Raw genomic sequence first — 15445 nt, forward strand, 5'->3', positions numbered from 1 at the left:
TAAACAAGGTCAAAATGATGTCGGGTTACAGCTGCTAATCACCCGGCCTGTCTGTGACCAGCAAGGTGCCACAGAGGGCTGCAGGGTGAGGGGGCTATAGGCAGAGAGAGAGAGGAGGTAAGGTAGTGACATACAGCGGGGGGGGGGGGGGAGGGGGTTACCGGAGGTCAGCTTTAGAATCATTTAAGCTTAAAGTAAAAGGAGAAATGGTCACCTTCAGTTAGCTATAGTTGTAAAGGATAAAAAGCAAGCTTAAAGTATTTGATAGAGGGTAAAATAGCTGGAGGGAACCGATGTATGAGCTGTTTATGTGTTTTGATGGACCGCGTATGGTCGTAGGCGGTTGACCACTGGATGGTGTTGACATTGAGACATATCGATCCCCGTGTCGGAGTGGTGGTCGCCCCAGGGCGGTTTTAAAAAAAAAGGGAGGGTGAGGCAAGGAGAGAAAACTAATGTTTGTCTCTCCAAATCCTGCCCGGGGCCAGACGCTCAACGCTGAATGCTGACTGGTCCGGTGGCTTCTCTATTGATTTCAGACTGGGTTGGGCAGCGGGCCAGCCACGGCCTCTGGTACTGACTGTCTGGCTGCAGTGATTGATTAATTAATGTAAAATCATCTCCCACTTTAAATCAGACAGTGGACAGACACAAAATACACACTGATGGACCATAAAAACAGTTTGATTCCCCTGCCACTTTTATTGTGCCTTGCCACGCAACTCTGGTTTGTGGGTTACACGTGCCACAATTAATAATTAATGCAGGTTTCCTTAATAGTTGCAGGAAATGATGTATTGCACTTACAGATTAACTCTAAATAGGGTTATTTAGTAGCTGAAAAAACATACATTTGCACACAGAGTTGATTGTGTACAAAGATGCTCTGCTAATTGTAATGCAGTGACATACATTGGCCTCTGGAGGGAGACAGAGCATCGTAAGACACATTTCAGAGGCCCAGTGGAGCATCTTCAAGTTGGTTCCTCTCAGTAAAGCATTCGAGAGATGATGTATGACGGTTATAAGGATAAAGACTGAATGAACAATCTGTCTTGTCTGATGATAAAGCTACGGAAAGATAGCAAAGTGAGCGTTCACGGCATTTCTGCATGGAGGCCAGATTGAAAAATTCTGATATCTTCATGAGAAGTCCCTTTTATATCCAAGTCTACCTCTAAACGCACCCGTCTTTTTCCAGTACAAATGTATCAAACAGACATAAATCAAAACCATTTTTATTTGACAAAGAGTTTTGGGATTATAGCTGACACAGTCATACGGTCATGAACTAAAAGTAACCTCTGAAGAACTTCCCTGCAATATATTACTGTAAAATGTAATGCGATGACAACAATTAGTGCAATATTTCATAAGTTTGGCAAACTGCTTCGTGTTCCCTCTCAGGGATTCGTACGTTTGCTATTTTCTTAAACTGCTTTTAGCTTCCGGAGTGGGAGACAGTAAATGCATGAAGCCCCAATACCTCTGCGTGCGTTTGCTACCTTTTGATTTCACAATCACAAATCACGAAACACACACGACCCCTTTCATATCCCAATGGCATATCCCGTGATGATATTGCGTGTCGGTTAGCGAACCCCACCAGGGCTCGTCGGGTCTCTCCGTCCCGTGCATTAAAGTTTGCACGTCTGCATCGTCATGCTGTCCTCTGGCCAGCGGTACGAGTCCGCAGCAAACTCGTCATAGTCAGTGCTGTAGGTGAGGGAGTGCACGTAGGCTTCCTTGTCGGACGGCTCCGGGCGCAGCGTCGCCACGTTGTGCTCGTAGGCATACTCCATGATCTGTAATGCACAGGGTTTAAGGGTGTTTCTTTAAGCCCTCATAAAACTAGACTCAAAGAGACACGATAACCGAGGTGAAAAGTGACCTAACCTTCAATTAATCTGAGTTTCACACACAATGAGGCAATTTAGTAGTCGGCGACTACTCCCAAGAAGTAGTCGATAAATCGCAGGAGGTATATCTTTTTTTTCCTCATCCAACAACATCAAACACTTCTCATCCAACAGGTCTCAAATTCAACCAGTCAAGGCTTAACTAATGGCTCTGAGAGGCCGTTGACAACCACATTCTGAGCAGGAGATACTGTTTGACTGCATGATGCGGCAGGTTCCTTGCGGGGATAAAAGGAGCTAAAGGAGCTAAAAGGATTTAGTGTTACACGCAACACAACTTGCTCTTCACTGTGCTCTGACCTTGACGGCCAGTTTGAGAGAGACGTCCCTGATGGAGCTGAGAGGAGGATACAGCCTTCCCTCTGCCAGGTCCTTCTCTGTCACCAGGTGAGCGAGAGCCTGTTAAAAAAAGGTACAACACGCAGCTCCTGTTACTGGCGAAGGGAATCATCCGATCATCGCTACTTGTGTTGCACGAGTGCGATTAAGCATATAGTGTACATGTAGGTGCGCTACCTCGGCTGCAGTGAGGAAGACTTCCTCGCTGATATGTCGGATGGCGCAGGCGGTGACGGCCAGGCCCACGCCGGGGAAGATGTAGGCGTTGTTTCCCTGACCGGGGAAGAACGTCCTCCCGTCAGGCAGGGTCACCGGGTCAAACGGGCTGCCACTGGCAAAGATGCCCCGCCCCTGAGACACAATGGAGGTACAGCGACGTATTATTACTATCAATATTCTTATTGTTACCTCCACGCGTTGACCTGACACGGAAACCAACGGAGAGGCCGTCACTCAAAGTGTGAGAGAGATGACTAAGTCAATCATTCATGGCCATGTATGGGACTATTACTGTGATTAATGAAGGGTCCTCAGTACCTCTGTGAGTGTGTAACACTGCTCAGCGGTGCATTCTGCTTTGCTGGTCGGGTTGCTGAGGGCAAAGACGATTGGCCGTTCATTGAAGGAAGCCATGTCCGTGATGATCTGCTGGGTGAAGGCCCCGGCAACGGCCGCCACACCTGCAACATGCAGAAAGACGTCAACGTATATATATATATAAATATGATAGATTTTATGTTCAGTCTTCAACATCTTCATTTTCCATATGACCCTGTATGTCTACAACGACAGGCGACTATCAGTCCTTTCTTTCCGTGACCCTTTGCATCCAAGGCATCAATGTCATCCATCCGACACCATTTACCAATGATAGCAGTAGGTTTCAGCTCCCGAACCACATCCTCCAGCTTCCTCATCTGTGGGTGCTCATGAGCAAACCTCTCCTTCTCGTGAGTCAGCTGGTCTCGACCCTGAGGATTTGGGGAGGAGGAGGACATTAAAGACAAGAAAACATCTGTGGGAAAACAGTAGCAAAAAAAAAACAACCAGATTGATACTTGGAGACACTTGGCATCTCTCCCTAACACTTCACTGCTCAAGTAATGAAGGATTTCTGGGAAGAGAGAGAAAAGCGGAGGTGAAGAGATGGGAGGTGCGATGGAGGAGAGAGGGAAGAGGAGGAGGAGGAATGAGGGATGAATCACATGGATATATGGTGGACAAAACAGATGTGTAACAGATGTTGACGTTTTCCAGGGATTCCAAGGACAAACCTGTCATGCAAATTAACAAAACCATGAGAAATGCTGTCAATTTTTTCTTTTTCAAACTTCCTACTTGGACTGTTCATTCTCGTCAGATTTCATTGAGTTATTGCGTTCACGCCGCGTACAATGTGTGGCATGTTATTGAGACACCTTGACAATGAGACCCTTGGAATCGACCATCCAGATCTTTTTCAAGCACTCCCCCTTAGCGAGTCCCTCCTTCTCCATGGCCATGGCGATCAGCTCAGCAATCCCCATCGCCGCCTGGGAGCAAGAGAAAAGAGGAGGGGGAGAGGAGCTGCATCAGGACATCTCCATGCCAGCAATAGTGCGGAAAAATGTCCCATTGGACCAAAAGGGCCATTTTCCTGCAGTCCGTTACCCTGAACACAAACACCTTTTTTACTCATTGATACCCCCCTCTGTTTAATCTTTATGCATGTACAGAAAAAATACAGTAAAAGCAACACACTTGTTGTTCAAGACACACGTGGCTATGGCTTTGCTTGTTGTGTGATGTTAGATAGATAGATACTTTATTAATCCCCAAGGGGAAATTTGTTGTCATAGTAGCGCCCAACACTTTACAGACACCAAATGGAATAGACTAAACAAACTAAACACACAAAATAAAATAAAACAAAATATAAGAACAGGGATGACAGATATATACAACATTTAAATAAATAAAAATAATATATATATATATATATATATATAAAGTATATATACATAATAGAATACAAATATGTTTGTGATGTGTAGGTGCATAGTGGACTCAAGGGAAGGTGAGTCACAAATGCACATTCTAAGCTGAAAAACATGTCAACCACTATTAGGTTTTAGGAAAAAGCATCATGGTTGGGCCTAAAATAAGTACACACACTATATACAAGTCTAAACAAGTCCAGAAGACACGCCACGCTGGGCACGAACGCCGGCCTCCTACGTTTGTTATTTTCAGATTTTAAAGAAGTGTATTATAAATGAGCTGATATTCAAACAAAGAATATGGAATATATCACGATTTATTGGACGAAACCATCTGTATAAAATGAAACATTCAGCACCCCCCCCCCCCTCCATATGGCCCGAGTGAAAAGATCTTTTGCTTCATAACCACATGAACACATTCCTCCGTGGGACCGGCAGTGGGATCGGGCTCCTCCGATTGAATATTCGACTATTTGACTATATTCTCGGTCGGCCCTCCTGCAGGTAGTTGGCTCTAATGAGCAAACTGCAGATACATATTGCTGTTGCGTAACCGACGTTACCGAGACAGGTCGCTGACGTCTGGCTAACACATACCTCTCCTGCACCTTGGAACACGATGGTGTGGTCGCACATTTTGCTCTTGGTGATAAGGAGAGCAGCCAGGAGTCCGGCTACTGCCACTGCAGCCGTACCTACGGAGCATTATAGTTTATAGTTTAATATAATCCGACTTCCCAGGATGTGTGACATTCATGTTACTGCTGCACCTGCAAGAGCGACTACATAGTTCAAATGGGGAATTTAATGAGCAGATAATGAGCATAAAAACATAAATGAACAAATCATTTGCTGTAATTTATTTATTTATATTAACTTAATATGGGGAAATGATTCATTCATAACAACTGTGGAGTTAGGCAAGACTAAGAAATGCTCTGCAAATTGCCTAAATCATTACTGCACGACGATCACATCTTGGACCCAACAAATATTATTCATATTTTACATTTGTGTGTGTTTGTGTGCGTGTGTGTCGTTGAGTTACCTTGGATGTCATCGTTGAATGTGCAGTACTTGTTGCGGTACTTGCTCAGCAGCCGGAAGGCATTAACATTGGCAAAGTCCTCAAATTGAATCAGACAGTCCGTTCCGTACCTGAAGAGAAAGAGAAATAAAAGGAGTGCCTTTATTGGTGAATGGTCATTTCATAGGCTTTAACACACACACACACACACACACACACACACACACACACACACACACACACACACACACACACACACAAACACAACACATGATGGGAGAGCAGTCTCCACTTCCAGGGACTTTGTTTCAGTCCAGAGGGGGGCGCTGTCCCACCACACTGCACCCCCCCTGGGGCTGAAATGAAGAGGGGTGATGTTGGCTTTTCAGTGAACAATGGATTTAATTGTGTATTCTGACTATGCACAGTTATATTAAAAATATGTCAATGAATAGAGAGAAATACTCTTCTGTTATTAATGTCTGAAAATTAAAGCCACAGAACGTTTGTACACTGTTTTGTTTCGTCGGCGTTCGACAAGCTGACACCTGTTTTCCCCGACTTCACAAAGAGAGGAGGTCAAACCTCCACAAAGGGGTAGAATCACAAACACACAGAGCCCACCCAGTCTCCCAGCAAAGCAGCCAGCCGTGTTCAATTTTACAAGATGCCGCTCAGACAATGCAGGAGCGCCTTACAAAAAAACATCATAAAACCAATATAAGCCTTAAGGCCTGCGTTATGAGTCTGTAAAATTGATTTAGCAGCGACGAAGAGGAATCCCGAGTTCCGATGCCTTTCAACAGCTTTTTTTCGGGGACTTTTTACTGGATGCTTTGCAGAGCGACCGCTGTCGCTGCTCCCCAAAGATGAAAGATGTAATACTGTATATTAATAAAGATGGTATGACATTGGCTATAACTGTAAAACAAGTCATGTCTTAATCATTTTATAATACCCGGTATACACCTGAAATGGTACCTGTCGATAACAGATTTGATCAGCTTAAGATACCTAGCTACCTAAGCTAATGTTAGCTTTTTTTAAGTGAGAAAAGGCTTTCAGGAGGAGGATTTTAGGTAAGAGTAACAGCATCTCGGATAGAAAAGACCAAATATAATAAACAGAAACTACTCGATCCTCTTTGGAAACTATGCTAGGCTACTTCAGTGCGCTAGTTAGCCGGATATGTTAATGTTTGTAGTTCACGTTAGAGCCGACGGTTATATAGTTTCACGAGGACTAAAAGCTCTTGCAGTACTATAAATCGATCTAAATACAGTTTTCCTCTCGACACACAAAAACTTGACAGAACTGCTGTGACTAGTTACGGTTGCTAAGCTGTGATTGGACAATCCCTGTTAGGGGAAATGGTCATTTGAAGAGATCTGCTTTATGATATTCTGCTGAGGGAAAGTTAAAACATCGACATTAAAACTACTGATAAAGTTTTGCAATGCAGAGGAGAAGATAGTTGGGATAATGAATGCTTTGCAGTAGGCCTATGACTTTTATTACGTCTATTTCTCAGTTAGAGAATATGGGAGGAAAGGGTGAGGTTGTCTGAAACCTGTATTAAAAACACCAGAGATCATGCCTCAGTGACTGGCGGAGGAAATTGGGGACGCGCCAAGCAACCCGAACCCGGACCCCTGAAGTCCTTCCTTGTCGCATCAGTTTCTCAGTTAAGAGACTGTTTCACTCTCTTTTCTCCATTTGGCCTTTTACTTTTCTTTCTTTTCATTAAAACCCCACCTCGTAAGGAAAAAGGAGGTTGTTGTTCAATTCACTAAAGCTGTTTCCCACTTGTTACAGCGGCTGCTAAACTGCTTAAACTTCCAGCAGGAGGAGGATGAAGCCGAGCGGAAGCGAGGCGAGAAAGAGACGCAGGATGACAAAGCGACCCGAGTTCAACTGCAATAAAAGTTGCCACACTGCAAGACACCCAACTCTGATAGCGAGACGGACAGCTGACTCACTGCCAACACGGCAGTAGCGACGAGGAGAGAAATGTGTTTTCTATCAAGCGGAGAGCAGCACTAAAGCAGCACAGAGCCTGTGAGAAGAGGAGGAATAATGAGGCCAAGAAGGGAGCTGTAAACTTTTCATTGTGTTGGGGCTTTTGGAGACGGAGACAGGCGCCCTTCGGTTTGGTTTGGTGCAAACTCGGCCGCCGGAGAGGTCACACCAGTTCACGCACAACCAACTTGCCCGAAGCAGAAAGCCCAAAGAGATGGATGTGTTAATACTGATGCTGCAACTATTCTCAGTAAAGAGGAAGAGGATTGGACTTTTAAGTTATTACATATTAGAGTGAAAAACAATGTCACGCATTGCGGAAAGAAAGGAGCATCTTCCCGATGCGGAAAGCTCTTTGGTCAACGGCCCGAGCCATGAAGATAGGGGGACTGTTTTTGACAAAGTGTGTGTGTGTGTGTGTGTGTGTGTGTGTGTCCGTTGTCCCCATTGTGCCTGAAAGTCTGTTGTCTGTCCTTGACGACGCTCCGAATGGAACGCCAAAAAACTGACAATGCACCCTCTCCGCCATGTGAATAGTGGGATTATGGTTGCTCGGTAACAACACAGGAAAATTGGAAATAAATGTGGTAAGGGTGCCCAAAGTGCTATGAACGTTATGGTCTCATTAATTGCACTGCACAGTCACACTTCTTACACGAACATTGCTTCAGGGAATTAAACTGTAAAATATTTTAGATATGAATTACTTATTATTATGGTGTGCACAATTACGTTTAGCTTGGAAACTAAACCTTAAGCCCATAGAGACATAACATACATGTATGTCTTAAAAATGATACAATACTGGGAATACTGGGAATACTGGTTATTTAGTTTTGGGCTCCAATGGATCCATCTGATGTTCAGAACTATGTTAGGGAAGAACCTTTTTTAAATTAGTTATAGATAATAAGTGATCTCAATTCACTTTCACTCATAAACAAACTATAGTGAATGCCCTTGTCCATAATCAGTATTAAGAGTTATTTATCACTCACAAATTAGTATTTAGAGTGTGATTTATTTCCAAAAGCAATTTGGTTAACCCTTAGGCTTTCATATTGTTACTCCTTTCATTGTTACTATACATGTTATTTTTGCATTTAAATGTATCAAATAGCATTACATTTGGTGATGAGTAACTTCCAAACAATGTCCAGGACTTTGCTCCTGGACATTGTTGTTATGATAAAGAAATAAAGAGACGCTGTATCCCTGCAGATGAGGTTTGGCAGCGAGATCGCTTTCCGTCTCTTTGTTTGGTGCTTTGGTCAACAGCAGTTTGTTCTGTGACTTCTGAGACCAAACAGGGCCTGCTGGGAAAAGCACCCGCATCCGCCACAAGGATGAGAAGACAGAAGCAAGGAAAAAAACTCTGCCGACACCTGCAACACTAAACCCCCGATCACTGGTAATAATCAATAGTAACAGTGACGTTACTACCTGCGTGTGAAACGGGTTGTTCTTTGTGTGCCAACACACAGAGATTTATCACCTCAGCTTTAGACATGTATTTTAGTATCTTTCAGCCCCTTGTTTTGGTATAAATATAAATAAAATACAAAATATGATTTGTGCTGTGCACATATTGTTTAATAGGTGCACCTGGGATGTGATCCAAAAGCCTTTATCATCACACACACACTTAAATTATTTGCCCATCAGCTTCATCGGGAACTTGTGGGTATGGCTCGATGAAATGTGATTGACAGTTGCCTGGTAAGCCACACCTCTCTTTCGGATATTTTGATGGGAAATATTGCCAACTCCTGATTTGTGCAGTAAAATCACATCGCCTTCTTCCAACTAAGCCCCGCCCACTGAATTGAGCACATGTCAAAACCTCACCTTTGACTTTACATTCACCGTTAATTTGCATAAACCATATGGAGGCAGGTGTTTTGACTTATTTGAGGATCCCGCTAGAGACATCTGGAACGAGGAAAACCGACCAGACAAGACACTGCAGACGAGACGTTAAACCTCTCTTGCCGCTGGGCCGCTTATCTGAGAAACGCGAGCAGAACCCCACAGAGCTCCTTTATACTGCTGCGATTATGATGAGAAATACCTGGGCTCATTGTTTCCTGGAGGAGTGCTTCCACTGCGTCTTAATGCCCAGTCCCACGTATTGAGAATAACTGCCGGCGACATTAATATTATCGTTTGACAGCATGAAACGGAGCGTGAGACATGAGATGGCGCTCCCACGTGCCGAATCACTCAGACTTACGGCGTCAAGTCTGGGCCGATCTGCAGGACAGGGGTGTTGGAGTGACCCCCGCCTCCTTCGGGGGGAACACGGCCCGGCTTCACCCGAGACCGCGGCTAATAGGAAGTAGGTGCATGTCGTATACACACACACACCGGTGGGCGGGGAGGGAGAAGTGATTCTTTTTAGTTGGAGCGCTGCAGAAGAAGGTCACACACAAGGGCGCTGTGTCCAAACACAGCTGTCGAACTTGTGTGCATATATACGTACGCACACACACACACACACACACACACACACACACACACACACACACTCTACAGGGCTTCATGGCTGAACCTTAATAAATCCCCAGGCCCCTCTCGCGCTCCTGAGAGCCAGCATCTCTCAGCACACGTTATTTCTCAAATCCAGAGCAGCGTTGAAGACAAAGGCGCTTTCTCCTTTCTTTCTCCTCTCCTGCTCCTTTCATCCTTCCATCCATCCATCTGCCTTTTCCTATGTGTTCATATTTCTCTCGGTGCCAAGAGTTTAAAATAGTTGAGGCCGTTTATGTAGTTATTGCTTGCTCCTCAAATCTGTACGGAGCCTGTTGTGTGTGTGTGTGTGTGTGTGTGTGTGTGTGTGTGTCGAACACCATACAACCATTTCTGACTTTTTTTAAATTTAAAAATACTTTTTTAATTTTTTTTATTTAATAGCTTGGGAATTATGTTTATGGACTTTCTATCCAAGAGTTGGATGAGAAGTAGATATAGAGCTGCTTAGCTTAGCACCAACACTGGACACCTGGCTCCGTCCAAAGAGAATAAAATCCCCCAACCAGCACCTCTAAAGCTAAATAACTGTTAGATCATTTGTCTGTAAAACAATAACTGTTTGCACAGACCAACACAAATACAATAGGGATGAAAAACAGGTTTATGTTTCCCTGACAGAAAATACTGTTAAATGCTGCTAAATAATAAGCCTTGTGTGGTGGACAATGAGATTAAGGGATCATTCCCAAGACAAGAGCAGGAGACAACACCTAATTATTCAACACGTTCTGGAGAAGCCCGGCCTTGAATCAAAACACTGAGTTGCATCATTCCTCTTTAACTGAGAAACTTTTTTTTTTTTTTTTTTTTTTTCAAACGGTGGATTTTGAAAAAGAAAAAAAGAAAATTCCTCCCTTCTCCCGCTGTTTATTGATGATGAGTCAATCGGGACTATTTCGGTTCACGGTCCGTTTCTTAGAAAAACTAAATAGGAATAATATTTAAAGACTGCAGAGCTGTAATCATTCATTCAATCTCTTAGCCCATAATTACTCATTTTCCGCCAATCTGGCTCCTTTGGGGAAAAAAGCTCCGCTGTTCCCTGTAGTTGAGAAGTCACCCGGTTATTAGAGTCATGGCTTCCTGTTGCCAGCTGGAGTGGGCCCAGGCTTCTCCTACTGGACTCTCGTGTGTGCCTGTGTGCCTGTGTGTGTGTGTGTGTGTGTGTGTGTGTGTTGGCTTCATGGCGCACAGGGATGCAGAGACGTCGGCATTCATGAAAGCCAAAAAGTATACAAAAGTCTCATTAAGTGGAGGACCGCAAGAAGCACATCAGCATGACAGCACCTCCTTTCAGAGAGGAGAGGGGGTAAAAGATACGATCGGTGTACGAAGAAGAACATTAAAGATACGGTGAGATGTGTTTCCTGGACTTCCATCGCTGGAGTCGACACAGAGATTCCCGTAAGCTTTTGATTATTCGGAATAATCATGCATTTCACTTCTAAAAATGGGCCGTTCACAGCCACCAGAGTCGGTTTGTTCTCCTATCGCCACTGAAAGAGTCCAATTGGCTGAGCTTCCGTGGACTAACGAGCAAGACGGATCATCGTGGGCACGTTCAAAAGACATCGCGATAACATTTTTAACGACATGCAAAAGTGTTCAGCTCGACCGGTTTCCGGGCAGTTGGTTAGCTGGTGCTGTCAGAAGATCCATTTAATAATAATCCATTTAATTTATATAGTGCTTTTCTAGATACTCAAAGACACTTTACATTATACACCGTAGACACAGCTACGGGGAGCAATGCAGGGTTAAGTGTCTTGCTCAAGGACACATCGACTAGGGCGGGGATTGAACTGCCAACCCCTTGATTGAAAGACGGGCATGCTAACCACTGACCCATAGTCGCCCCAAAGATGACCACGCCACTGAAATCAAACAGCATTAATGGTGACCGAGGCACTCTGATCACTTTTCAATGAGCCGATGTTGCCATTCAGCCAGCGGGCAGAGTTTTGATTGGCACCGCTGAGCAAGCCAAAATGTAGTTCAAAGAAGGCAAAAAAAACAACAACAAAAAAACAAAATCATCTGCGACTGAAGTTCCAGACCGTTGAATCCCACAAGGCCTGTCTGGCTCCATCGAACTGCATGAACCGCTTGCACATATTTCTTTTAACGGCGCCATGTGCCGTGTGCGTTAATAGCGACAACAGCCGACTGCATATACGATCCTACCTGTCTGACACGGCCGTCATGAACTCATCCAGCAGGTCATCGTAGGCCTGGCCTCGCACTCTCTTGTGTCTCAGCCCGATGTAGAGAGGGTCCCTCAGCAGCGCCTGCACAAACACATGGAGACAGAGGACAGAATGGAAGGTGAGAGGAGACAACGGGAACACTAAAAGGAAGACTGAAGGAGAGGACAGAAAGGAGACATCACTTTTGTTTTTAATGTTCCATCTGAACTTAATATTTGTGTCTTTAATGCTGCTCAAGGTACAGTATCTGTGCCAGTTAGTAACTACACATATGCGCAAGAGGAATTGTTTTAGTAGCATTGCACTCCTATAACATGAACAGTGAAAAGGATGCGGCCGAACCAGAGATACCGCCTTTTATATTCCCACGCATCCTTCTTTCTCGTCAAAAACTTCCTTGAAAACATGCTTTGATGTGTCAAATCCATGCAGTTGCCCTTTAAAACCTTGAATCCGAAGTCTGTAATGTGACGCAATTAAATTACAAATAGGCCTACACTCATTTATCAAACTGTGAGTATTTAGACATTTAGATTTAATTTGCGCGTTAAAGAAAGTTCCCGTTTCCACTACAGTTAGTACAAGGAAATTAAAGACCTGTAAAAAAAAAAAATAAGAAGCTTTAAGGGCCATAAGGGAACACACATTTCCATAAAGTTGGGGGGCTTTTAATAGACTAATAAAAACCAGAGTACCTGAAGTGAAAATGTCCACTTATCCCTAAGTGTGTGCCAAGTCCCAAACACAGAGTATCCTACACTTCCCAGAATGCAAATTCATAGTGTCTCGTAAATGCCCACCTGTCTTTCAAACATGCTGGCCAAAGCTTGTAAAACTTATTGTTAAAAACCTCATACAACCACTTCAAATCATTGGAATTATTGTGGATGATGACTATCTAAACAAAATTGCCGGGCAATCCATCAAGTGCTGTAAACTGTTTTACTGGATGAATAAAAACTTAAAACTTCATGGTGGAGCTAGAGGATTATTGCTTAAGTCAGTAGGTTTCATCCTCTGGGGAACTTGCATGTCTAAATCAGCCTGGATCAAGGTGGTCCCATCCCTAGAGCCATGACATTAATATATGGCCATAATTGTACTGGCTGTCGTTGCTGGAGAAGGATTCAAATGAAACATGTACGTATGTGATGCAGGAGCCTATAGAGTGAACTCTGACCTTAGTTTGTTTTTTTTTAAGAAAGAAAAAGAGAACCAACACAGAGAACGAAAGAGAGAGTGAGACTGTGATGAATTAAGTGGAAGTAAATGTCACCTCGCGGTGCTGATGGATTGCTTCGCAGACTTTGCTTTGCGGTATCGGGCACATAGTCCATCAGATCGTTGACATGCTGCACCTGCCTGATACAACATCGCTGTGTCTCAACATACAAAGAGCTGTAGATTTCTACCGAGACAGACTTCGGAGCGTAGACTCATAACCTAAATCCGCCGCGCTCCATAAACTTTGACTTCCGGGGGAATTTCGTCTCCAAGGGCCGGGTGGAACCGATCCAGAGCGTCAGCGAGCCTCTTTGGGACAGGTGACCTTTACTTCTGGAGATGGATAATTAGAGGGTGCCACTAAGATGAGCGCGACAGCCGCCTTTCCATGGCAGGGTCAAGAGTTGCCACGTCCAAGAACAGCTCAAAAAGGTTTATATAAAGGCACGATTTATTTGAAGTCGACAACTCGTTTCCTGGCAGGCTTTTAATGGGACAGTCCTAGGCCAGAGTTGGCCAAGTTCAACAGTAACCAACACAAGCAAAACCTTTCCATGCGATCCCACTGAGAGGTGGATTGATAGAGGGCGTGGTCATTTAACACGATGATGCAAGAGCATGCAAGACACAGAAAAGACCGTCTCCTATTGAGTGTGCGATGGTGAGTTGTTGTTTCATTGTTCGGTGCGTTATAAGTGAATCGGATAGACCTGATTGGGTTTCCGAAAGTGGGCTGACCTCGTTGACACTGCGCTGAACGGTTGACATGAGTCTTCTTCCCGTGCCAGATTATCTACCGTTGATCGGCTCAGCTGCCCTTTGTGTCGTACAGACTCTCCTCTCCCAGAAAGGGATTAGTCCTCGTGCATGGCTTTACGGTTCATGCCTGCGAGAGACGCACTCTGCTCCACTTTTCGTTGTTCCAAACTGCTTTTCAAAACTGATGACTGCTGGACTTTTAAATTAGGGAGTTTAAGTAGTTTGACATGCAACCATCAGCAACTGCAGCATCTATGATAAGTTGGTTTTAACGAAGCAGTGGAGCGAGACCAGGGATGAAGAACAGCCCGGACCCGTCTGAGGTAAAAGAACCCCGGCGTTGGACATGTGCAAGTACAAACAGCATACTGTCCTGGATGACATCATTGACTCTCATTACAGCATGAATGTGTGTGTGTGTGTGTGTGTGTGTGTTAGTCCAAGTGATATCAGGCACTGACGGATAGCGTCCCGGGAGATAACAGGATGATGCTGTATGTAAGAAGGAGATAAGAGCTGTCCATGTAGTGAGAGCTTATTGCACATGAGATTACACAGCTACCACATTCCTCCAGAGAAAGAATAACAATTACACGGTCTAAAACAGACATTTGAAAGACTCCGAGCCTCATCGTGAGCTGATCAAATATTTAAAGGATATAGTTTTTGGGGAAAATGTGCCAATTCATTTTCTTGCCAAGAATTAGATGATAAGAAGTGAGTTTGTTTTCCAAAACATTATTTGTCTTGAAGTCTTGGTCAGTCGGGTCTGCCCACTCGACTGCTTGGATGTCTGCCCGCTTTCCTTTGTCTCTCTCTCTACCCCCATACCCACTCAAGGACAAATATAATCCCATAATAACAGTCATTTTAATAATTAGATGGAGCTACCACTACCTCATAGCCTCCTACCTCCATCTGCTCCCGTCATGCCTTCACAGTCACGGCTGCAGATTGAGGCAGGCGTGCCGAGGGAAGAACAACACATGACACACACACACACACACACACTCACACACACACCCTATTTATCCCATTACAACTCATTGAGCCTGTCATCTCTTTAGAATAAGAGAAAAATGTAAAAGTTGGCCAGGGCCAAGCAGACTACAGTAAAATCTCTTTTAACGGTATTTCTTTTAAAGTTGCATACGTAGCAATACAATGTGTGTGTGTGTGTGTGTGTGTGTGTGTGTGTCTGCAGACAAGGTTTGTACCTGTGCATATACAGTATACTTTCTGTTCGGTGCTGATAGATCACTGGTAATGACCTAGTTAATGGTAAATAATGTATTTCTTTCCAAGAGAAGTCTATACAGTAAGTCCCCCCCCCTCAAACAACTCCAAACCCAAGGTCACAGCTTCTGTACTTAACAAATGTATAAATGAAAAGCACGATTTGATCATAGCAGGAATAGGTATTTACTTTTCATCAAC

The 15445-nt window shown here is 44.1% G+C and overlaps 1 protein-coding gene across 2 annotated transcripts in view; it reads right to left on the reverse strand.

The window, feature by feature from the left end:
• Positions 1-1071: 1071 nt before the first annotated feature.
• The window catches only part of me1 (malic enzyme 1, NADP(+)-dependent, cytosolic), a 57729-nt gene continuing 43355 nt past the window's right edge, over positions 1072-15445 (reverse strand). The window contains exons 6-14 of one of the 2 annotated variants that reach the window (XM_034528800.1): positions 12003-12106; positions 5289-5398; positions 4838-4935; positions 3677-3790; positions 3124-3229; positions 2796-2938; positions 2436-2609; positions 2220-2318; positions 1072-1805 (exon numbers count right to left, since the gene is read on the reverse strand). In XM_034528800.1, the coding sequence (XP_034384691.1) occupies positions 1638-1805; positions 2220-2318; positions 2436-2609; positions 2796-2938; positions 3124-3229; positions 3677-3790; positions 4838-4935; positions 5289-5398; positions 12003-12106 (1116 nt within the window). In that variant the 3' untranslated portion in view covers positions 1072-1637. The remainder of the gene's footprint in view (positions 1806-2219; positions 2319-2435; positions 2610-2795; positions 2939-3123; positions 3230-3676; positions 3791-4837; positions 4936-5288; positions 5399-12002; positions 12107-15445) is intronic. The other variant, XM_034528799.1, reaches the window with a different exon arrangement.

This window comes from Cyclopterus lumpus, chromosome 25 (assembly GCF_009769545.1).
Source record: "Cyclopterus lumpus isolate fCycLum1 chromosome 25, fCycLum1.pri, whole genome shotgun sequence".
NCBI classification, from domain to species: domain Eukaryota; kingdom Metazoa; phylum Chordata; class Actinopteri; order Perciformes; family Cyclopteridae; genus Cyclopterus; species Cyclopterus lumpus.